The sequence below is a fragment of the Carcharodon carcharias genome, chromosome 5 (genome assembly GCF_017639515.1).
Source record: "Carcharodon carcharias isolate sCarCar2 chromosome 5, sCarCar2.pri, whole genome shotgun sequence".
NCBI lineage: Eukaryota > Metazoa > Chordata > Chondrichthyes > Lamniformes > Lamnidae > Carcharodon > Carcharodon carcharias.
In genome coordinates, this window is record NC_054471.1 from 138,020,655 (window position 1) to 138,046,801 (window position 26,147).

General features: G+C 42.3%; 1 protein-coding gene across 1 annotated transcript in view; it reads right to left on the minus strand.

The window, feature by feature from the left end:
- frk (fyn-related Src family tyrosine kinase) overlaps positions 1–26,147 on the minus strand; it is a 99,038-nt gene that overhangs the window by 11,086 nt on the left and 61,805 nt on the right. Inside the window, exons 2-5 of the mRNA XM_041188031.1 lie at positions 20,076–20,197; positions 9,819–9,982; positions 5,403–5,571; positions 124–282 (exon numbers count right to left, since the gene is read on the minus strand). Of these exons, the coding sequence (XP_041043965.1) occupies positions 124–282; positions 5,403–5,571; positions 9,819–9,982; positions 20,076–20,197 (614 nt within the window). The remainder of the gene's footprint in view (positions 1–123; positions 283–5,402; positions 5,572–9,818; positions 9,983–20,075; positions 20,198–26,147) is intronic.

Here is a 26,147-nt window from a genome sequence, read left to right on the forward strand (position 1 = left end):
TGCCAAGGAATTAATGGCACAGTCCTTATCCTCTTGATAAATTATTGCTGTACACTTGCATTTTATGTAAGTCTCATGCTATGAGCTAAAGCCCAGCCGATTGTTGAAAGTTACTATACTTACTGTGTAAGTAGTCGAGCAAGCTCCCATTTTTCATCAATTCAGTAATAATGTAAATTGGTTCTTCTATAGTGCAGACAGCATACAGCTGAATAAGCTTCGAATGTCTCAGCCTCTTCATTATTTGTGCCTCCCTAAGGAAGTCTTCTTTGGCCATCGTACCTAAAAATGGACATAGGAAACATATGCAATTATGCGCCCTTATCCATTGATATCCATGATTAAAGCTAACAGGGTAGCTATAAATCATATGTAAGGGGTCAATAGAATTATCTTGGTGTGGCCCAAAATTTTCTAGTATTCAGTGTCAGTTTGGTTCAGTGGTAGCATGCTCATCTTTGAGTCAAAAGGTTCTGGGTTCAAGTCACACTCCAGATCTTGAGTCCATAACCTAGACTGATACAACATGCAGTCGTGAGGGAGTACTCATGCTGCTTAAGTATACAATAGTATAACTCAGGAATGTAACTTTACAACCCCTCATGACCTGAACTGGATATCATGCCTTTTGCATGTGCTTTCACTTATGTCCCTCTCTAATACATTAAAGGCAAATTGAGAAATGATTGAATCATAGAATGGTTACGGCACAGAGGAAGCCACTGAGCCCATACAGTTCATTCTGGGTCTCTGAGAAAGCAATTTAGCTAAGATCCACTCCTCCACCCTTTCCTCATAGCTCTACAACATTTTTCACTTCAAGTGCGTATCCAATTGCCTTTTGAAAGCCATGATTGCCTCTGCCACACTCTCAGGAAGTGCGTTCCAGATCATAACCACAGCTTAAAAATTCTTTCCTCAGGGCACCTTTAGCCAATCAATTTAAATCTGGTCCTCAACCCTGCTGTCAACTGGAACAGTTTCTCTCTATCTATCCCATCTAGACCCTCATAATTTTGAACACTTCTATCAAATTTCCTCTCAAACTTTCTCAGGAGAACAACTCCAACTTCTCCAACTTATCCAGGGCTGAATTCTCTCATCCATTCTCAAATGTTTTCTGCACACCCTCATGGTAAAAGGTCAGATACAAATTGGTTAGTGGCTCCATTCACAAACTGCAAGGAAACTTACAGAGAAACCTCAAGGGAAATTCTACTTACTTAGCCCAATCACTTTTCTTTCATCAAGGACAGCGGAACAAACAATCAATCACCTTGTCCCTGTCCTTTTTCTCAGATGAACAATTAATTGTCTTGTCTCCACCCCTTTGGTCAGCTGATTTACTTGTTGTTTCATTGGGCAGGATTTTCCAGCCCTGCCACAGTGGGCATTGTCATGGATGGGGCAGAAAAACTTGGAGAGCGTTTTTCTCATCCATGATGTTGCCACCACTGGTGGGCCAGGAAAATCCCATCCATTATCTCTCTTTCTGAATATTTCTAACTGTGAAAACTGACTGCTAGGGAAGAATTTTGCCGTTAGCGAGCATGGGCGGGGCCCACTTGCCGACACGTAAAATGACGCGGGATGACATCAGGCAGAACTCCCAACGTCACTCCGCGTCATTTCTATTTTCAGGTCGGCGGGGGTGCAGCCGAGTCAGCTGTGTGCCCGCCGACCTGTCAGCGGCCTATTGAGGCCATTGAGAAACTAATTAAAATCATTAATGGTCCTGCCCGTCCAACCTTAAGGTTGGCGGGCGGGCCGGGAGCCCTGGCGGGCTTCAGGAAAAGCATGAAGCCTCATCCATGGGCATGATGAGGCTTCATGAGGGTATTTAAATTTTTGATAACGGTTTCAAAAAAAGCTATGGACATGTCCCAACTCATGTGACAGTGACACGAGGGGACATGTCAAGGAAATTTTCTATCATTAGCATTACAATTTTTAATTTAGAGCCGACCTCAATGAGGCAGCATTTAGCCTCAGGGAGATCAGTACGCTCTTTTGCGGGCATGCGCAAAAGAGCGCACTCCCTGTTGAGGGAATCCCCCCCCCCCGCCCACACAGGGAGCGCGTAGCGCTTCCTGACGGATCTCATGCTGGACGGGCCTTAATTGGTCCACCCACATAAAATGGTGGCGTGTCCCCAATTGGTCGGCGGGCACACAGCTAACTCGGCTGCACCCCCGCCGACCTGAAAATAGAAATGACGCAGGGTGAAGTGGGGAGTTCCGCCCGATGTCATCCCACATCATTTTGCATGTTGGCGAGTGGGCCCCGCCCCTGCTCGCCGATGGCAAAATTCTTCCCTAGAAGTCAGTTTTCACAGTTAGAAATACTCAAAAAGAAAGATAATGGGTGGGATTTTCCAGTCCCACCAGTGGCGGCAACATCACGGACGGGAAAAACGCTCTCCAAGTTTTCCTGCCCCATCCATGACAATGCCCACTGTGGGAGGGCTGGAAAATCCTGCCCAATGAAACAAGTAAATCAGCTGACCAAAGGGGTGGAGACAAGACAATTAATTGTTCATCTGAGAAAAAGGACAGGGACAAGGTGATTGATTGTTTGTTCCCATGCCTGCTCCGACACATCCCCCCCGCCGGGGGGAAAATTTTTCCCCTAGAATTTTTAGCAGGCCATTCCAGGCCAAGGCCTACACGGCTTGGAATATCTCATTTGAAACACCATAGATTCTATTTTTAGTTAGTTCTGAAGCCAAAAATGTTTGGTTGTTCCGACATACTCCACAAAGAGATTCACCAGCAAATCTGTCAACTGAACTGACAACACCTTCCCACAAGTGTACATCCTCTCCAGAAACATTATGCTGCGCTCAGATCAGCTGAATTGTCCTGAGCGCATGGCTGTGAGTTGGTCATTTAGGGTAAGGCAAGGAATTGCTTAATATCTCAGACTTTGCTGCTCAGTGTTGTTTCAGATAATTAAGCTAAGAGATCGTCACTGCATTAGTTTGAAACAGACTAAAGGCGGGATCGTCCCAGATTTGCACTAAGCGGGCAGGAAAAGAACATTTTACTCGCTGGCCACGATGGCAGCTTTTCACATCATACCATCTCACTCACTCCTCATTAATCAGGCATTCCCTGGAAACATGCCATTTCACTGGTGGGCAACTTTCAATTTCCCCCGCTTACTTCTGCCTGCCCCCTGGACTCCTCCCTCCCCCACGGACTCTTCCCTCCATCCAAAGTCTTTCCCCCTCCGAACTCCCTTACACCTTCCTCCGCCCTTACACCTACCTCTCCAGTTGTCATATTCTCCCATTACACTCTCCTCCACCCTACTCCCGCCCCCTCCCAACCTCACCCTAACAACGCCTTTTTGCCCTCCTCCCAATCTCACCCCTCCTGACATCTTCGTCCCCCACTCCCAACCTCAACCCCCAATCCTTTTGTTCCCCCCACCTCCAAACCTCACCCCTGCTGACACACCTTTCTCTCCCAGTCAAACCTGGACCTTCCTCTCCCACCCCCCACCTCCCAGTACACCTTCCTCTCCTAGTCAAACCTACACCTCCCTCTCTACCCCCTCGATGACCATCTGTTGCAGACCATGGCCAAGACACTGATGTCCTGAAGCAGACCCTCAAAGGTGACCTTCCACCTTCCGTGAGCTGCTTCGCGGCAGAGCCATGTCCATGAAAATCCACCTAGATGTGATGGACATTCCTCCAGGGTCCTGTTGCTGTCGGTGCTCCAGCACCTCCTGTTCCTCGGATATCTATGATGTGAACTAGGCCCTTACTAAGTCCCAACTTCTGCATGTCACAGTTGTCAAGATATGTTCTGCACTGGAGTGTTTTCCCGCCAACATGGGCGGTAAATTTGACGTGGGGGATGATTCCAGCGAGCTGGGCTTATAATGATATGCAGATGTATTACAATAAAGTTCCCAATATGCGACATCATTGCTAGGTGCAGCAGGCAATTGCAAACTGGTTTCACAACATCATGAAACCAATTTTTGGCCTTCTTGCCATAGAGTCTGCTCATGCCCACTACAATGCCCGATGCTAGCAGGCACGGAAAATTCCCAAGTAACAATAATCCCTAAACTGACCCATCTGACTTTAGCAAGTATTGTCAATGCTTGCAGCCTGTAGTCTCTAATTTTGAAACCGGTGAGAGTTCATTTTGTTCCAAACACAACACATTCACAATTCAATTACAAAATCCTTCCAATGAGAAGAACCCTTATTATCGGAAGGTGACCCCATCCTTTTATGAGATGACTAAAATCGTAGAATTCACGTTCATTTGCATAAAAGCAGTGAGCTAACAGGAGAAGCGGGGCACTTATCATTGTTCAGGTAGGGGGAATCCAGCAGCTTGTTCTCAGAGTCAAGCTCGCAGAAGTCAATTAATATGAGGGCTAATCCAATTGAGGTAAGGGGAAGAGAGCAGTGTCAGAGAAGAAAGGTAGCCTTTGGGAAATCATTAGTGAGGCACAGAAAGAACAATGATGCTCAACTTGCTGCCAAAAAAAATCCTCGCTGATATAAGTATTTCTTTTTCAGTGTCCCAGTGCAACCTTCAGCAATCCTTTTAAAGGATTTAAAGTGTTTTAAAAGGATAAAATAGTGGCTGTATTCTGTGGGAGTAAACAGGTCCTGCACAACAGGGATGTCATGCATTCCCAAACAAAAATGGTACTGGGGTCTTAACTATGTCAGGAGAATTGGATTTGTTTGGGCTAATGAGGCTTGCACCCATTTCTGGTGGGAACACTGGACGGCCATATTGAGGCCTGCTGGGAGATGATGGTGGACAAGCTTCAGGCGGGAATATGGCAAAAAGTGTTATTCTTCACTGCTGCTCCACTCCTGCTGTGTAGCAAGACCAAAGTTGAAGTCTATCGGTGAAATCTGCCAGTCCCACGGGATTTACCACTGCCGCTGAAGTCAATGGACTTTTGGCTGGCTTGCCGCATTTTCCAGTCCCGCCTGGAGTGATGCTGGAAAATCCCGGCCAATGTTTCTGGACACAAAACCAAGGAGTGGGTTTGCTTTTCCTAACTGATATAACCATTTTAAGTGACCCAACCTCCACATCTACACATCAAGGACCTTCTGCTTCACTACTCAGTTTAAAATCTTACCATGTATTTCCTTTCTCCATTCATGTTTCCAAAATGCATTTTTTTTTCATTTTTCTGAACTGAACAACATAGCTCATTCCATCTGCTCATCTATCCAAGTTTTCAGAATCATCACAATTTTTCATCTATCGTCCAAACGTAACATCACTCATGACACATTTTCCATCTCACAAACATTCATTTCACCACGTTATTTAAAAGCAGTAATAATAGTTTCCTACTTTAATTGTTTATCTTAAGTATTGCATCTCCAAAGATCGAACAAGCGAACATACCAGTTTTTAGTGTTTTTATTGCAACTTGAGTTCTGTCATTCCAAACTCCTTGCCATACTTCTCCAAATGTTCCAGCACCTAATTTCTTTATCAGTTTCAGAGAATTACGAGGAATTTCCCATTGATCCACAGTGTTGTAGGATAATCCAACAGTTACTGGTGTTTCCAGCTGATGATTTAAATCAGAAAGCCAAACATTTTATAAGTTTCAGTGTTGTGTAAAGAGCCAAAAAATAGAATCCATTAGATCGTGGATAAAATTAAATGAAGATTCATATCATGAAATCCATCAGAAACATTAGCCTTTACTTTGTTACAAAGAAACCTCAGAGCAAAGCAACATTTTATAAGGGTTTAGGCTGTGTATTGGATTTCTCAAACATAGTAAATTTCATTTCTAATACTCTGGGAAAAGCAACATGTTAATCAGATAAAATACTTTGCTGATGGGTTCAAGCATGCATACCTGTGCTCTGTTACTACTGAAATTAGTGTGACCCACAACAAGGTAATAGAACTCACATCTACTGCCTAAACACCACATTAAAAGGAGAAACAGGAAGGACTTGCATTTATATAGCACTATCCATAAACTCACAATGCCCCAAAGTGCTTGGCAAGCATTGAAATACTTTCAATATGTAGTCACTGCTTAATGTTGAGAAATGTAATTGTCCATTTATACACAGCATGCTCTCATAAACAGCAGTGTGGTACATGACCAAGTAATCTAGTTTGCTTTTTTTAAATGACCCTGGTTGAGGGATAAATACTGGCCAGGGTGCCAGGAGAACCTCTTGTTCTTTTTTGAATGGCGTCGTGGGATTTTATGCATCCACCTGAAAGGTAACATGCACCCTGTTGAACATCTCATCCAAAAGAGAGCACCACTAATAGTGCAGCATCCCCTCCCTCAGTACTGAATTTAAGTGTCAGCCTGGATTATATGATCAAGTCTCTGGAGTAGATTCTTGAACCCAAAATGCTCTGAAGCAGAGGTGAGCCAAGGCTGACATCATAGCCCAAAACTAACAGGATGTTACCAGAATTAAAAGGATACTTTAGATTGAACAGGTTGGGGCTCTTTTCCATGGAATAGTTAATACTAAGAGCAGACCTGACGTAGATCTTTAAAATTATGAAAGGGTTCGACAGGCTGGATGCAGAGAAATTGTTTTCACTTGTGGGTCAGCCCAATACAAAGGGATGTAAATATCAGATAGCCAGTAACAGATTAAATGAAGAATTTAGGAAAAAAATTCTTTCCACAAAGTGGAGATTGTAGAATTTACTTTCACAAGGAAGCATAGGAAGCTAGGAACAGGAGTTGGCCCCTTGAATTGGGTCCAACATTCTAAGAGATTTTGGCTGATTTTGACTTAACTCCATATTCACATACAGTCGCTTGGTAGTACAGAACTTGAATATTGCTGAAAAGAGAGACATGTTGCTGAAACTTTTTGTCTTGTACTTATCAGGAAAAATGCAAGAATGCCAAATTTCAAACAATCACAACAATTTATACTACAGGAGAAAATTGGATGGCAAGTGGACTCTGATTGGTTGAGTAATTGCCATAGAAAAGGCAACAGAGAACTCCCCAACCAAAAGAAATAGTTTATTCTAATCTTTCCTAGCTTTTCTCCCTAATATTGTGAAAACTTCAATCCAGTCACCCCTAAAGCTTTTAATTTCTAGGGATTACAACCTTAGATTGGGCAATCTTCCCACACAGATATCATTCTAGGTTATCAATTCCTAGATATCATTCTAGATAGCAATCTATGTTGCAGCTCTTCCGAGGCTAAGCTCCTTCCTAAAGCGTGGTGCTCAGAACTGCTCCCAATAATTCAGGTGTGGTCCAACCAGGTCTTTGTATAGCTGAAGCATGATTTCTGCCCTCTATAATCTAGTCTTCCAGAGGTAAAGGCCAGCATTCCACTAGCCTTTCTGATTATTTTCTGAATCTGTTCATAGGCCTGAATCCTTGGCTTGGCAAGCAGGGGCAGGGCCCACTCACCCAGGTGTAAAATGATGCGCAGTGATGTCAGGGGGAGTCCCGATGTCACCAGGTGGTCATTTAGGTTTTCAGTTCAGCAGGCTTTGCATTCTTCATGGAACCTCATCTACGGGCGGGATGAGGTTTTATGAAGCGTTTATAAATTGAATAAAATTTTTAATAAAAATTCATTGACATGTCCCAGCTCATGTGACACTGTCCTTTTTAGGCCTGACCATTTACTTACATTGAAATTCTTTTGGCACAGTTTTGACTATTCACTTAATCTAGTAACATCTTTTTGTAATTTTATGCTTTCCTCTTCACTGCTTAAAATGCTACCTACTTTTATGCCATTGGCAAATTTGGATGTGTGGTTTTCAATCCATTATCTAAGTAGTTAATGAATACAGTGAATAATTGAAGACCCAACACAGACCCTTGTGGGGCACCACAAGTCACATCCTGCCAATGAGTACCTGCCCATCATTCCTACTTAGAGTCTCCTTCTGCTCAGCCAATCTCCCAGCCAGGTCAATAATTTGCCTTTAATTCCATGAACTTCAACTTTTGCTAATTGTCTTTTATGAAGGACATCATGAAGGCCTTCTAAAAGTCCATATAAATAGCATCCATAGACATTCCCCTCTCTACTACTTCAATCGCTATCTTTAATTTTAAACTCTCATAATTTCCCAAAAACAGATGCAATGCTAACAGGTTTATAATGCCCTGGTTCCCTTCACCATTCTTAATTAATCAAAAAGGCTAGTGGAATGCTGGCCTTTACCTCTGGAGGACAAGGTTATAGGGGCTGAAATCATGCTTCAGCTATACAAAAGCCCTGGGTAGACCACACCTGGAGTACTGTGGCGTGCACAATTTTCCAATCTAAGAGAATGACTCCCGAATTGAGAGAATTTTACAAGATTATAATTAGGTCGTTTGCAATGTTCTCACCAACTTCCTTGAAAGTCCTGGCTTTTGTCGCTCTTTAGCACCATTACTTTCCTTGTTATTGTTATTTTGCTTATGTCAATTTTGAGGAGTCCCCACCCCTCATTCAATATTAGTTTCTGAAGATGACACTTCCAACACTCCATCAGTATTGAACTGTGCTCAAACCTCTGGTGCAGAACTTGACTCAATGAACTCTTGGCTCAGAGGCAAGAGTACTAACCACTGAGCCACAGCAGGTGGCATCAGAGCATTTAAGTAAAAACTTGATGTACAGGAGGGGGAACAGAATAGAATGATTTGGGGGCAAAACAGAAGTAGTAATTAGAATGGGAGAAGATTCACATGGAGTACAAAAACTGGTATTGACTAGCTAAGCCAATTGGCCTATTGATTCTACTTAATTCTGCATTATTCATTGACTGCAGTGTAAAAAGGAGCTTTCAAAGTAAGTAATTATTTACATTTCCTTGAAGCATTTTAGTACTGTCGCTGACATACAAGTCAAAAATAATCAACTTGAAACTGCTTAGCTCACAGCTAAAATAGTGTGCCTGGTTTTGGGCATCCTATATGAAGCATGTCATAGTCATGAAGAGGGTGTGGAAAAGATTTCAGATAATACCAGAGAAGGCTGGGGACAGGGTGCGGTCATAAGGACAGGCAACAGAAACTGGGCTTCTTTTCATTAACACAGAGAAGATTAAGAGGAAATATGATAAATGCGTTCAGAATAATGAGGTGGTTTCATAAGGTAAATAGAGAATAATTATAGCCACTAGTAGTGAGTCAATAACTATGAGTGTAACAATGACAGCTTACATGTATACAACACTTTAAATGTCTTAAACTATCCAAAGGTACTTCACCAGAATGATTATTAAACAAAATTTGACATCGAGCCACATAAAGAAATGTTAGAGCAGGTGACCAAAAACTTCATCACAGAGGTGGGATTTAAGGAGCATCTTAAAGGAGGAAAGAGAGGAAGGCAGCTGAAGGTATGGCCACCAATGGCGCGGTGATTAAAATCGGGGATGCACAAGAGGTTGGAATTGGGGGAAGGTGGGTTTTTGGAAAGCTGTAGTACTGGAGGAGATTACAAAGATCAGGAGGACAAGTCCACGAGGGGACTGAAAACAAGCATGAGAATTGTAAAATTAAAGCATTGCCAGCTAGGAGCCAATGTATAGATCAGTGAGCTGGGCGATGGGTGAATAAGACTTAGTGTGAATTAGGATACAGACAGCAGAGTGAATGAGCTCAAGTTTATGGATGGTCAACGGTGGCAGGTCAGCCAGGAAAGCATTGGACTAGTCAAGTTTGTACGTAACAAGGGCATTAAATGAAGGTTTCAGCAGCATATCAGCTGAGGTAGGGACAAAGATGGATGATGTTCCGGAAATTGAAGAGAGGATCAGACATTGGGAACTCAGCCCTGGGTTATTACATTACATCACCTTCTGACATGGAGCGGTAAGTCTCGTGCACAAACCATCTTGACTTATCATATAGTGGTTGACAAGATCTTCCAAATTTTGGAATGTTGCTCTTCTTGTGATAAAAAATCCACCTTCATCCAGCAGCCTGATTTTATAATGTTTCACAGAGTCTTCATCACGAACTGCAAATGTGTATTAAATACAGAAATAAACAACATAGCACACAAAAGGCATCTTATTCAAAGCTATAACAATATTAACAGGTGGTGATTGCTTGGGGGACAGCAAAGTGAAAGAAATGGCATTAAACCTAAGCCAATTGTCTTTGTCACTTTAATTTGAACTAAGCCTGAACCAAAGAAGTGCCTCCCCATAATGGATTGTTTGGGATCAGCTGAAAAAAAAAACAACCAACACAGAAGTTTAAAAATTACAAAAGAAAAGAGCAGTTTGATGGAGTGGGGCTGTAAGCCTCATGCATGCTTATAGGAGGAGAACCACACTACCCTCACTAAAGGTATCACCACTTTGGACTCTGTTTTTGCTTTAAATTACAGTAGAGTACAACTGGTTCAACAGTTTGCTTAAGCCTCATAAATGAAGCAGACCTAATTCAAGGTGATTTTCTACTTCCTTTCTTGGACACTGAGTGGGTGTTTGTGTTTTCCACCTGATGACAACTTTGTGCCTCATTTAATGGCTGAGGTGGCAACCATATTCAGTGATTATTAGCAAATGAGCAGCACTGGGGGTGGGAATTCAGCCAACAGTAATACTATTTAAGGGAAATCTGCACTGCTTAAAGGGGGAGGTGTACTTTGTCTTTGCAACATGATTCTGTGCTGAAATGAAGGCACAATGACTAGAGCAAAGATCCAAAATTACACACTGAGATGGGGGAGGGTGACACAATGCCACATCTGAGGGCTCCTCTCAAGGTGCTCCAAGGGTGGTTGCGCAACCTTCAGCCCCTCTACCAATGACTCTACCTCCTTTGGTGGGTGGGGCTGCACCATTCACAGAGTCCCTCATCATGCCAATGCCTTCTTGGCATTTGACATCCAAAGGACAGACACCAGGCTCACCCAAGTCATGGGGATCTTGTTCAGCAGCCTGTCTCCACCAGGGGGTGGTGATACAGGGAGTGCACATAGACATAGCAATCATTAACATTTTAAAAAGAGCATTTAGAATCATCAATGTTGTACGGGTGGACATTAGCTGTTATGTTGGTCCATTATGTGTGCGCTCATTTTATAGGCTCATTTATTTTCTGCCCTTCATTCTGATGTCAGATATCTCTTCATTGAATCAAAGGAAATTCAAGCTCCTTTACTGCAGGTAGTGGTTGTGCAGGTGGATAATGGCCATCTTCTGGATTGCGCAATGGGCTGGAGATGCTGGCGGATTCTCCACCTCCCTTATCACATGAGGAGTCTTGGGGGTGGGGGTGGGGGTGGAGAGATAGGTTGTGCCCGATTAGTCTAAACCATGCAGATTAGAAGCCTGGAGGTGACAGCATTCATCTGCAAACCAGAGTGTCATGATTTCTCCTCCCTCATTATCTCTATAGTCCTGGCTTCTGTGCAAGCGCCTGACATTGAGGGTCTTCCTCTTTAGCCTCCTCCTCCACATCAGATGATGAGTTTTCACCCTTCATGTCTGCTGGTTGCAATCCATCCCTTTCTGAAGCGCAAAATTATACATAGCCCAGCAGACAACAATGATCCTTCAGCCCATTGTTGGGTCATAATATAACTGTGAGAGCTTGCCCCCCTTGACTGTGAGAGCTTCCCTTTCCGACTGTGAGAGCTACCCCTCTGACTATGATGTGTGCCGCCCTCCTATAACTTTTAGCGCTCCTTCTAACCTCCTATGAAAGGTTGCAGCAAAATGGCTGATCGTCCACTTTGAACGAGAAACCTCACTTGCAAACCACCAGTTTTCACTGGTTGAGGATCTGACGGTCCGCTCACCACTTGGTCCGAAAAGCTCCATGAAATCTCTCATGCAAATTTCTCTTCAATGCCTTCTTACCGATCGTGATAATGTTCCCTCTGCAAGCATGCGTTGTCATTGCCTCCATGCCAACCATTCAATTCAAGCAATCCTTTTCACAGTCAGATTTCTGACTCACTCACTGCTGTGCTATTCTCAGGTCCCCCAAATACCGCTTTGGCGGCTTGAATTAAATTCTGGCTCAAGTTCTCACAATAGACTAATACACGGATTCAATTTTGTGCAGATAAGCGTTTATGAGTAGAATTTTCAGCATAAAGATGTTTCCTTTGCAAATTGGCACCCTTACACTGCTGCTGGTTAGGCTCACTGGCAGGGTTTGGTTTGACTGCACATTTATTCATCCATTCCAGCTGAGGCTGGCATATTAGCCAAAAGTTGAGGACAGAATTGCTCTAATTATCACCACTACTCCTCCCTTTTCAGGCTGATCAACTTGAGTTGTTAAGTAGATTTTAGCATACACAGCAATCGAATGCTCTCTTCTCCTTCAAAAGATTTTTTTTTATTCATTCAGAGGACGTGGGCTTCGCTGGCTGGGTCAGCATTTATTGCCCATCCTTAGTTGCCCTTGAGAAGGTGGCAGTGGTGAGCTGTCTTCTTGAACCCCTGCGGTCTATGTGGTGTAGGTACACCCACAGTGCTGCAAGGGAGGGAGTTCCAGGATTTGGACCCAGCGACAGTGAAGGAACAGCAATATATTTCCAAGTCAGGATGGTGAGTGACTTGGAGGGGAACTTCCAGATGGTGGTATTCCCATCTATCTGTTGCCCTCATCCTCTAGCTGGTAGTGGTCGTGGGTTTGGAAGGTGCTGTTGAAGGAGACTTGGCAAATTCCTGCAGTGCATCTTGTAGATGGTACACACTGTTGCTACTGTATGTCAGTGGTTGAGGGAGTGAATGTTTGTGGAAGTGGTACCAATCAAGTGGGCTGCTTTGTCCTGGATGGTGTCAAGCTTCTTGAGTGTTGTGGGAGCCATACTCATCCAGGGAAGTGGGGAGCATTCCATCACACTCCTGACCTGTACCTTGTAGATTGTGGATAGTCTTTGGGGAGTCAGGAGGTAAGTTACTCATCGCAGGATTCCTAGCCTCTGACCTGCTCTTGTAGCTACAGTATTTATATGGTTAGTCCAGTTCAGTTTCTCATCAATGGTAACCCCCAGGGTGTTGATAGTGGGGGATTCAGTGATGGTAATGCCATTGAACATCAAGGGCCGATGGTTAGGTTCTCTTATTGGAGATGGTCATTGCCTGACACTTGTGTGGCGTGAATGTTACTTGTCACTCATCAGCCCAAGCTTGGATATTGTCCAGGTCTTGCTGCATTTGGACATGAACTGCTTACTGTGCACATATTTCTTTTACAAATATGTACATGGTAGAGCCCAAAGATTGCTATTGGATTGGAGCAGCCGCAAGCAGCAAAGAAGAGAGCTGCTGTTACGAACACTTTACCTATTTTTTAAATTAAATTCATCAAGGGAAGGGGTATTAGGGTCAGGAATTGAACACTTTCCACTTCAGGCATCCATTAATGGCAGGCAGAGTACAGTCATGCAGAATAAATCTCACTTATTCTACCATAATAATGGCATGGATTTTGCAGTAGATATACAGTTGAGGCTATCAGCAGTGGCCATTACAAAAGAGTAAATTGAAGAGCAGTTTATGGCATTCGCATATGCCCAGTTGAATACGAAAATCAGCAAGTTGCTGTCCAAGTTGCCCCCCTTCTCCAGAAACTTTGCTACAAAGGGAACACCAAAGGATTAAGCATTGAAAAACATGGAGGGGTGTGAAATTGCTGTACTTAAGAGATACCACAAAGCAAGCCAGAAAAGTCAGGACATGTCTATTCCAATACAAATTAAATTGTAAATAAGTTATTGCTCTAAGCTGTTACTAAATTAGGCTGTTCCCAGCAGGATATGCTTCACCCCTGTAGACACAGGCAAATCTACTCTAATCAATGTGCTCATTGTGTAACAGCCTCATAACCCCAATAATACAACTGAACATCAATTTCACTATTCAGATGCTTTAAGAAATATTGAAGATTTCATGGCACTATTTCAAAAGTAGAGTTCTCCTTACATCAAAAAAAATTAGTTGGTCAATCATCATCACCATTGTGATGGTTTTCACAAGCATTGCACTTAAAAAAGGGATTCACTGTAGGAAGTTCTTTGAGGTGTTTTGGTGTGAAAGGGCAACATGAAAGTAAGTTTTATTTTAAATAGACTGATATGATCATATCATGCACTTAACTTAAGATTTCAAAAATCCTCAACCTCTGCAAAAATGTTCAGCTGCAGCAAATTAGGGGGCTATTCTCCCAGAATGCCAATTAATATTTTCTCCTCAATCACATCACTAAAAGATTATCTCATTTTTTATTTTATACTATTGCTGTTTGTGTGAACTTGCTGTTTGCAAATTTGCTGCAACATTTCCCAATGTTACAACAGCGGCTAGATTCCAAAAGTATTCCAATGGCAATGGCAATAAATAAATACAAGTTATTTATGTGCATTATAACTCAAAACATCAGAGTTGAGGTTCATTTCTGTTATGTTTTGTGTCAAGCATCCCTACGAAAGGATAGAGCTTCTGTGCAACGTTCACCAGATTTCAATCATGAAGCCATTATACTTGATAAACTATCTTCTTTGTTTTATTGGAAACAGTAGGCAATGCTCCTGGAGGGATGTAAAGGGGTTCAGTTAATTTAAGGTTCGCATAGTAATGCTTATAGAGGATTCACAGTGACTCAAACCGTGGTCTACCAATTATTGTTCTTATGTTGTGAGATGTAAAAAAAAATCAAATAATTCACAAGTACAGGAAAACAAAAGGTTTCATAATGATAATCAATTATTGTTTAAATGACGAAAACTACTGTGGCCTACACAATGGAAATGCATCCCACCATTCTTTAATGATCCAAGCTGTTATTGTGAGGGCTGTAACTTCATCATCATGTTGTTGTCCATTTCCTGAATTTTCTTTCTCTCTCAGAACTTTCACAGCAAGATCATTATACATTACCAGTTTAGAAAGTCATGCTTGTACATTTGAAAAGAATCACAAAATCACCAACAATGAATTAAAATATGTGGATAATTCATATACAGTGCTTTTGGAAATTGTTTGCAATGCATAGAGAAAGAAATATTTATGATGTTGCTTTTCATGTTACATATTAGTGACCTGAACTTGAACAATAAGAGTACAATTTTGAAGTTCGTGGATTAGAGAAAACAGAGCATAGTCAACATACATAGCAGACTTCAGGAGGACTTCAGGAGCAGTGAAATGGACAGACACAGAGCAGGTGCAATTTAATGCAGATAAGTGTGATGCATTTAGGGAGAAACAGCCTGGAGAACCGGTGTTATATATATGGAACTTTATTTGGGGGTGGAGGGAGGATGCATGGCAATAAATGAATGGAAGTTATTTAATTGAATTGTAACTGATATTGTCAAACAGAGTTGTGGTTCCTTTCCATTCTGCTTTTGTGTCAAACATCCCTGTGAAAGGATAAACCTCTGTGCAACTTTCACCAGATTTCAATCATGAGATCATTAGCACTTGATAAGCTATCTGCCAACATCAATTTGACAATGTCAATGCTGGAGGTGCATATTCACAAATCTTTAAAAGTAACAGGACCTCAAGAATCCAGTGGAATGGCTTGGAAAAGAGGCTAGAGCCAGGAATCCATGAGATTCCAAACCTCATTTGGAATTCTAGTTCAGATGTGTAAGGGATGGAGAAGCAGCCACCCTTTAAAAGGTAACTTAGGCATAAGGGGTAGCAGCAGCTCCCTTCACTGGCAATTCCCACTTTCTTAGTCCACAGGGACTAAACAATGGAGGATGTTGAGCCTAGGGAGATGAGGCACATAGGCCTCGAAAAAGGCACAATGGCCTGCACCAGGTATTTGAGCCTGGAAATGGCCTGGACCCTTACAGTATTAGGCCATTTCTTAATTGATCCCATTCTCACTCTTTTCGTGTGGCATCCTTGTTGACTGAGGGTCATGTTTCTATGCCACAATTTTACAATGGGACAAGGAGGAGAAGCAGGCCCCAAGAACTACCTCAGCCAGAACAAGGACAGAGCCCAAGCTGTTGGCATTATTATGCACCACGTTCTAACTAACTGAGCTAAACCTTCCCCTTTTGATACCATGACACAGAAGAAATAAGGGATACAATGCATGGCATATTCAGGATGAGCCCAATCATAGCTGGGCATTGGAGTTTCTGGCAGTCGGGGCAGGAGCATTGGCTGTCCACTGTAAATGAGGAGCTTTCCCAATCACCCTGAAAACCCCAGATTAAAAAAAGGCAAATGATGTAAAACAACATCTGAAGAGTGAATAGGATGAGTCAGCACTGCAGGGCACTAGAGAGTTCAATTCAGGTGTACCTGCTAGGATTACTGCCAGTGCATTTTTGGGACCAAGGTGCCCTTACCTTATTGCAGTATCACTGACTCTGGATCCATGGATCTTTCATTAGTGACCAGCACCAGCTGGCATAAAAGCACAGTTGACCAGCAGAAATCTATTTGGTTGTGGGCCTTCCAATCAACTGTCAGATTATAATCTTCCTCCTTGGCTTTGCAAACATATTAACTATTTCAGCACATCAATCAGTATGCTTAGAGTAGCTAAACAGCTACTGACAGAGTTAAGTGATCCCAACTGTTCAGATCAAAGTTTTGCAGTCCTGCTACATCTAGTCATGGAAGGGTGATTGATGGGTGGACAAGGAGGCTCGCGAATATCCTCACCAACAGTGATGGTGAAAGCCCAGTATATCAGTGTACAAGACAACGCTGAAGCATTTGGAACCATCTTCAGCCAGAAGTGCAGGGTGGAATATCCATATCAGCCTCTTCCTGAAGTCACCATCACAGATGCCAGTCTTCAGCCAATTGGATTCACTCCACATGATGACAAAAAACAGCTGAGCAGGACAAATCCAATCGAGCCAATTACCGCCCCATCAGTATACTCTCAAGCTTCATCAAAATGATGGAAGGGGTTGGCAACAGTGCCATCAAGCTGCATTTACTCAATAATAACCTACTCATTGATGCCCAGTTTGTGTTCTGCCAGTGTCACTCAGCTCCTTACCTCATTATAGCCTTAATCCAAACATGGACAGAAGAGCTGAACTCAAGAGATGAGGTGAGAGTGACTGCCCTGGACATCAAGACAGCATTTGATCAAGTGTAGTATCAAGGAGCTGTAGCAAAACTGAAGTCAATGGGAATCAGGGGGAAAATGTTTCACTAGTTGGAGTCATACCTAGCACAAAGGAAGAGGTTGTGGTTGTTGGAAGTCAATCATCTCAGACCCAGGACATCACCCAGGAGTTCCTCAATGTAGTGTCCTAAACCCAATCACCTTCAGCTGCTTCATCAATAACCTAGTCTCCACCATATGATGAGAATTATGGATATTTGCTGACAATTGCACAGTATTTAGTTCCATTTACAACTTCTCAGTCCATGCCAATACACAGCAAGATCTGGACAACAATCAGGCTGATAAGTGAGAAGTAACATTCACAACACACAAGTGCCAGGCAATAATTATCTCCAACAAGACAGTGTCAAGCTATCTCCCCTTGACATTCAACAGCAGCAACACCACTGAATCCCCCACCACTAATACCCGAGGAGAGAATCAAAGCTGGAGCAGGCCGGAAAAAAACTGGGAGCACTGGTGAGAAGATAAATTGAGGCCCAAGCTCAGGGCTTATCACTTACCTGAGGAGAGAACTGGGAGCAGGAGCAGACTTGGGTGAGCCAGAGTTTGAAAATTTGAAAAAAAAAACAATTGTGGCATCACAGGAAGGTTGTGAGGTGATTGGCTGGTAAGTATTACTGCTATGTTTCTCTTTCTCCAAAATTAGGGAGTTAGTCTCAGCAGATGGAAAATTTAAAAAAACTTCTAAAAAAAATAAGGGTTAAGTAAAGCATTCAGTTTCCCTGTATTTAAGTGGCATCAACAGAAGAAAAGTGAGTAGCTGATGAGTCTCTCTCTTTGTAATAAGGTTTATTAGCAGTAGGGAGGTTTATTACCTAACAGATAGAGGAGTGGCAGAGCAGCTCTGACCTCGCATGTGCACACCCTATATTATGATGGAATTCCAGGATGCTTCCCATATCTTGGATGACCATGTGTTACAGGAAGTGTCATTAGTTGCAGCAGCTTGAACTCCAGGTTTCAGCAACAGTTGGCGGCACTGTGCTGCATCAATGAGATTGAGAGCTTCGTGGATAGCACATTTATAGATGAGATCATCTTGCAACTTAAGGGTATGCTGGGAGAGAGGGCAATTAAGGAAGTCAAGGAGAAACAGACAGGTAGTGCAGGAGTCTACTGAGTACATCTCACTCTCCAATCAGTTCAGAGTGCTGATAAAAGTGATGGTTCATCTGGGGAATGCAGCCAGAGTCGAGTCCATGGCACCTCTGTTGGCTCAGCTGTACATGGTGGCACTAAGAAGACAAAGAGCAATAGCGATACAAGGTTCAACTATTAGGGGAACAGACAAGCACTTCTGCAGCCGCAGACATGAATCCAGGATGGTATGTTGCCTGCCTGAACTGTAGCTCCTCCATGAAGGAACTCTCACTAGGGTGACTTTTTGGACTCTGGCAATCACATGAACTGATATCCATCCTTACCTGGTCTGGCCTACATGTGACAGATCCACAACACATTGACTCTTAACTGCTCTCTGAAATGATCTAGCAGCCATTCAATTCGAGGGCAATTAGGAATTGGGAACAAATACTGGCTGTGCCAGTGACGTGCACATCCCATGAAAGAATGACACAAGTACAGGGATCTAGCATCTATGCAAAACTATGCAAAATCATGAGGTTCCAAGACTGGATAAATTTCTGGAAATTTTATCAGCTCCTTTGGCATCACAACTTCCTCACAGTAGATTAAATAGATGTTATACAATTTGAGTAAATATTTTGTGCGACCTGCAAAATGCAGGTTTGATAAGCGAATATTATTTCCTCATTCTATTCTAATTTCTTAATCTATACTGCCACTCAAAAGGTCCTGCCGGAACATATTTATATCCTTGCTCTTTATCCCACTGTAAGACTAACTTTCATCTTTATCAGTCCACTAGTCAGTCAGTAGAACAACAGCAGTGAATAAGATCAGAAGCAAAATTAAAGCATGTGTTATTACCATACACATCATGTTCTTGTATTGTTATCAAGAAGTTAATGGTTTCTCAGTGAACCAACAACAGATCTGTCTAAATAATAAGTGGACAGGCATTTTGTAAAGAGCCAAAATACAGCAGAATGGCCACCAGTAGCACAACAAGGAATCTGATACAGATAAGTTCACAAATGGAAATTTAAAATGAAATGAAGCAAAGGCTGAACAACATGTGACTAAGGGCTTGATTTTCAATGCAGAGTCCAGACCCCATGTCACAATCAAATGTAAATGCCCTAACTGGGTAGGAGGTAAGCTCGGTGCCCAGTTAGTGGCACTGAGTGTTTCCAGGAGGTCAGAGCTGCCTGCAGAACATGAGTGGCAAAGGCAGAAGTCAGCCATGATGGGGCCTGCCACTACCTTGCAAAGAGAGCAGGCAGCACCTTGGCGGGCCAGCAGCCTCATGCACACAAAAGTGGACAAACAGCCAAATGGAAAGTAAAGCAGTCGATCCAGTGTAAGATTGTCCTGCTGCCAAAAGTTTTCAGCATTAAAAAAAACTTTATTTCTTCCCCCATTGAGCCCAACAGCTGTACATTAATGTTCACCATGCAATTTGGGTTTGGCGATTTGACAAATTGAAAATTGCCTTCTGGCCCTCCCCTCCTCAATTAGTTAACAGGTTGTTAATCGGAGGTGAGCAGGTGTCCGGCTCCCCCCAGCTCCCAAACCCCCTGATTCCACAACCCCCCTCATTTTGAAAACAGCAGTGTGTCCCGGAGGTGGGGGTGCACTGACACGCCATCCAGGAGTGCTATGTTCAACAAGTGCTCGCTTCCGTTCTCGTTCCCAGGACAATTGAAAATCCTGGCCTAAATGTGAACAAATGATCTTACCCATACACTTCAGAAGACAATGAGGCAGATAAATCAACAAGATTCTGGCAAAGCCACCAAGTCTCAGATCAGTACTGAAATTAATAGCATTAAGGATCAAGGGCAAAAGATTTTATAAAGCTACTAAATATCGCAAGGATATACCTGACAGCGAAAAGTCACCGAAAGTGCTTTCACTTTTTCGGATTATAAAGGAGCCATTTCCATTCCCAGCCAATAACAACTGTTTCTCTGCATCTAATCGTTTGATCCTTCCAAAGAACCATCTGCAACAAAGGAGAAAAACAATTTTAATATGAGCTGTAGCTTTTGGAGAAAGGATAAGGAAGTCCAACCTTTCTCTGAAACAATGGGGAGACTTAAAAATGACGTAATTGAAGTTTTCAGATTAGGAAAGGGATTAGTGACATGAAGCCAGGCAAAATGCTCATGGTAAATGGTTCAAGCACAAGATGCCATTAAAAATAGAAAAAGTTACAAACAAGAAGGGCAGGAAGAATTGTTTTACCCGCGTGATAAGCTTAATGAGTTTTAGAATAAGCCAAAGTGACAACAAATTGAGTTACTGGAGAAATAAGCAACTGACGAATGAGCCAGCCAGTGCAATGTATCTATAAGAGGCAAGGCTTTGAAACAAATGGATATACTTGGCTGTTACGACAATAAAAATGGGAAACATCAGTTATATGTTCATATGCAAAATCCCAACAGAGCTGAAGTAGCTGTAATTGCAAGACTTCATTGGTGGAAGCAAGTGCTGCTGTTTTCTCCACGTTACAGGAAGGGTCCAATATTCTCATAGACAGAAGGAGGCCATTTGGCCCATCGTGTCTGCGCCAGTCAACAAAGATTCATTCGTGCCACAGGCATACATGCATTTTACAGGTCCCTTGGAAACTTAAAAAAGGATTTCCGAACCGTCTTGTAAGAATCACTGCTCAAAGTGATCACGTGGACATAACACTTCCTGTTTGCCAAAACCTAGTTAAGTGTAACTCGTATGTTTTCCAACTGATGGATTGATCAGTGCAAGGCAGTTGCAGTAATTAACTTGGACTGGAAAGGAAGTGATGATGCATTATTCATCTTTTCAATGTTTTCTCTGTTACAGCACTGACTATTTGTGTAGCTTTTAAACACTGATGCAGCTGAAGCTGCTCATACAACATATGGAATGTGGAATTCAATGACCAGCAACATCTGCATTCCTGCTTTAACAGATTACCTAAACGTTAAACTCAAGCTTCATGGGAATAGTTGCTTACAGTGCTGCTTGGTTGCCACTTTCCAAATTGACCACTACAACTGGATTCCACCAAATAACAGAAAGATCTTGATTTTTGTACCCAGGAGCAGCTTGTAAATATGGGGCCTTCAGTAAAATTCACCACAATGCAGAAGTAATGTATCAAAATATTATGGTACTTAAAGTCAACAGCTTGTATTATATAGCACCTTTAATGTAATAAAACATCCCAAGGCACTTTACAGAAGTGTTATAAAACAAGCCTCTTTCAGCACCTTTAAAACACTGCTTAAAACCCATCTTTCTGACGAAGCTTTTGGCCACATATCCTAATATCTCTTTATGTGGCTCAGTGTCAAATTTTGTAGATGAGGCTACTGTGAAGTATCCAGGGACATTTTATTAAGACAAAAGGTGCTACAGAAATGCAAATTGTTCTATCCCTTTATTCCTCATGCATTTATCAAATTTCCCCTTAAACACATCTACGCTCATTCCCTCAACTATTCCTTGTAGCAGTGAATTCCACATTCTATGTTTTTCTCATATAAGAGGTAAGTACTGTATATAACATTAACCAGAGCCAGAATGGTGTCTTGAACTAGCTTTGATTGCCAAAAACTGTCGGAGAGGAATTTCCCAGATTTTGTTTTCTCTTAATTTAGCCTGGATTGTTAACCTGCTAGTTTTTACCTCCCCCAAGAGATTACATGGCTTTTAGTTTCAGTGGAGAGTGCATTGTGACACACAAGGCATTGCAGTTGTGTTGGTCAGATTAGATGGGCGAGCGAGTGTTTTACTGTCCGTCAGTGTCAAATATTCATATATTTTGTGGCATGATTGCACTTCAGGATTTTCACACAAGCTCTATTTCCATTAATCCTGTGCATCGCCCACCATACGCACTTTTGCGAGACAAATCTCATTGGTTTACACCTACAAAGTTTGAAATAAAAGTTGACAAGTATTTGTACCACTGTGACTTAATATCAGAACAGACTAAAAATGCATATAGCATGATACAGCACAGAAGGAGGCCATTCCATTCATCATGCATGTCCTGATTCTTTGAAAGAACTATCCAATTAGGCGCACTCCCCTGACCATTCTCTACAATCCTGTATATGTTTTCCCTTCAAGTATTTATCCCAAATCTGTTTTCAAAGTTACTCTTAAATCCGCTTCTAACTATGCTTCCAAGCACTGTATTCCAGATCGCAACAACTTACAACAACTTTCCTTCCGTCACCTCTATTTCTTTGTCAATCACCTTACACTTATCTCTGGTTACCAACTGCTCTTATAATAGAATTAGCAATATGCATTGGAAAAAAATGAAATGATACACAGCCAGATTGCAGTAAAAATGTGACATTTTTGAAAGACTGGTCAATATCACAGAGTGCAGCTACACTCCCACCCATATTCAGGGCTGGCACAAACCTTTTGTACTATGGTAATGGTAATGGAAGACATGTTTCAAAATAATTTATGAAAACAACTGACACCTGTGCAAGCAGTAAAATATTGAAGATATTAACTTACCTAATAAGCAAGAAGTGTGAATCAGTAAAATTTTTCCTTGAATTTCAATTGACTATTTGTTAGAATTAAATGGGTTTGTTGTAGTGAAGGGGGTTACACAGATTAGGAGGGAACAGAAGATGCATTGAATGAATGTTTCAGAAAATGCTACAGGGTATAAATTTAAATGCACAAAACTGTGATCACTGGGAAGGAACTGTGGGTATTGTGAACAATCCAGCCAAAATCTGAGTGCATGTTCAGATAGTGAACTCTGGTTAAATCTATCAAGATGAGAGAAACATGAAAAATGGTTCGTGTGCTGTAAATGGTTTTGATATCATCAATAGTATACTTTTGCAAATGAGGCCCCCATGACAAGATATGCTCAACACCACATCTGATACCGAAAATGATGTGGCCTATGATAATTCAAAGAAAGCCGCAACTGATTACTTCACTTCCAAGCAAAATGCAACATGTGAATCAATCACATTTCAAATAGTTGCACAGGACCAAAATTAATTGGCAGATACCTCTTGCACATGCCAACATTGGTGAACAGCAAATACCGTTTCACTGATGCAGATTATGCGAGCAAAACATAGACTTTAGAAGGGCATTCATCTAAAATTTTGCCCAACCAGCCCCTGGAGAGCTGATCTTAGATGAGCTTTTAGAACTGGCCTGAGCAGTTAGCTAACTGAATTCCATGTTGCAGACGTGTATCCTAAGCAACAATTCCCTGCTGGCAAGATAAATGTCAAGTGCAAAGCACACCATGATAAGGCAAAACCATTGTTAAGCTCTGTCAGCTCCAATCATAGTTTTTTTTTTATTGCAGTCGAGAGACCCGTCATACTGGTGAATGTTGAGCAATGAGAAAAGAATGTCACAGGTGCACGCAATTATGTCAGCCATCCAAGCATGAACCTTTAAAAAAATCCATGGAATGAGGTGCCTCAATATTCATTCACAAAAAGGTAGCCAGCCAAAACAGTACAAATGCACATAGCATGGAAATAGAATCTACTGGACATGCTTCTCCAGCTCTCTAACCATTTTTAAAGGCCTCTACAAAACACATTCACAGTTTTGTCATGATTCCTAATCTTCCACTTTCCAGTTTAGCAGCCATTTTCTTTATGTTCCAATAAATGTAAAGATAAAAAGAAATCTCTTCCAGTGCTTAGCCATTTTCTTGTGCTCACCCTGAATCCAGCAAGTAAACAATGTTCACTGATGTGTTTTCTGTGAAAGGCAAATCTCATTGTCTGCCAGGCCTACAAACAGCTGGGACTACAATTCATTTGTCTCCCTTCAACAGTATCATAGATACAGCAGGAAAGAAGGCTTGGCCTAAATAGCCAAGTGGTAATGGTACTGGGCTTGTAACCCTAAGATCAAGAGTTCAAATCTCACACTGGTGAAACAATGTAACTTCATCTGAAAAACAGATGGAAATGTGTTTGTACTCAAAAGAGTTACAGCAGGAAAGAAGGATTCTTTTTGCAGTGAAATCTCTGAATCATTAAGCAGCATAAGTAAATTGATGGCATGAAAATCAAGGGATAAAAACAAAAAAACTGCGGATGCTGGAAATCCAAAACAAAACAGAATTAGCTGGAAAAACTCAACAGGTCTGGCAGCATCGGCGGAGAAGAAAAGAGTTGACGTTTTGCGTCCTCATGACCCTTCGACAGAACTTGAGTTCGAGTCCAAGAAAGAGTTGAAATATAAGCTGGTTTAAGGTGTGTGTGTGGGGGGCGGAGAGAGAGAGAGAGGTGGAGGGGGGGTGTGGTTGTAGGGACAAACAAGCAGTGATAGAAGCAGATCATCAAAAGATGTCAACAACAATAGCATATGGCGGCGCATGGCACTGAGTGTGGATTTCAGAATGTGACAGGAACAGCAGTCCAAGAAACGTTTTATGTCCCGGAGATACCTGTAATCCTGGGTGGGTGCCAGACCTGCTGAGTTTTTCCAGGTAATTCTGTTTTTGTTTTGGATTTCCAGCATCCGCAGTTTTTTTGTTTTTATCTCTGTGTTTAATTGACTGCCACTGCTCTTCAAGAAATGCCTACCTCCTTGAAGAAGTACTGTTCTTTTCTTGCTCACCTTCATTGCTTTCCATTTCCCTCCTGGTGTTTGACAAGGTGTTTACTAAAACCCGCTTTCACAGCCATATCTCCTTTCTCAGTGACTGTCTCCGTCTCTGACTTACCCCACGTGGATTTCAACTGAAATTCCACCCCTCATGTTTCGAACCCACCCAGGATTACAGGTATCCCCGGGACATAAAACGTTTCTCGGACTGCTGTTCCCGTCACATTCTGAAATCCACACTCAGTGCCATGCGCCGCCATATGCTATTGTTGTTGACATCTTTTGATGATCTGCTTCTATCACTGCTTGTTTGTCCCTACAACCACACCCCCCCTCCACTTCTCTTTCTCTCTCTGCCCCCCCACACACCTTAAACCAGCTTATATTTCAACTCTTTCTTGGACTCGAACTCAAGTTCTGTCGAAGGGTCATGAGGACTCGAAACGTCAACTCTTTTCTTCTCCGCCGATGCTGCCAGACCTGCTGAGTTTTTCCAGGTAATTCTGTTTTTGTTTTGCATGAAAATCAAACTGCATAGACAACTCTCTTATTACAGTCATCTTGCTTTAATGCACAGCAGTGCAGATAGCAGAAGCAAAGCTATAGTGATAAGAGTTAGGAAATAGGGATATAATTACTGAAGCAGTCCATGTCCAAACGCAGCAAGACCTGGACAATATCCAGGCTTGGGCTGACGAGTGGCAAGTAACATTTGCGCCACACAAGTGTCAGGCAATGACCATCTCCAACAAGAGAGAATCCAACCAGCGCCCCTTGATGTTCAATGTCATTACCATCACTGAATCCCCCACTATCAACATCCTGGGGGTTACCATTGACCAGAAAATGAACTGGACTAGCCATAGTGGCTACAAGAACAGGTCAGAGGTGAGGAATTGTGCAACGAGTAACTTGCCTCCTGACTCCCCAAAGCCTGTCCACCATCTACAAAACACAAGTCAGGAGTTTGATGGAATACTTCCCACTCGCCTGGATGAGTGCAGCTCCGACAATACTGAAGAAGCTGGACACCATCCAGGACAAAGCAGCCCACTTGATTGGCTGCACAACCACAAACATTCACTCCCTCCACCACCGACACACAGTAACAGCAGTGTGTACCATCTACAAGATGCACTGCAGGAATTCACCAAGGCTCTTTAGACAGCACCTTCCAAACCCACGACCACTGCCACCTAGAAGAACAAGGGCAGCAGATAGATGGGAACACCACCAACTGGAAGTTCCCCTCCAAGTCACTCAACATTCTGACTTAGAAATATATTGCCATTCCTTCACTGTTGATGGGTCAAAATCTTGGAACTCCCTTCCTAACAGTA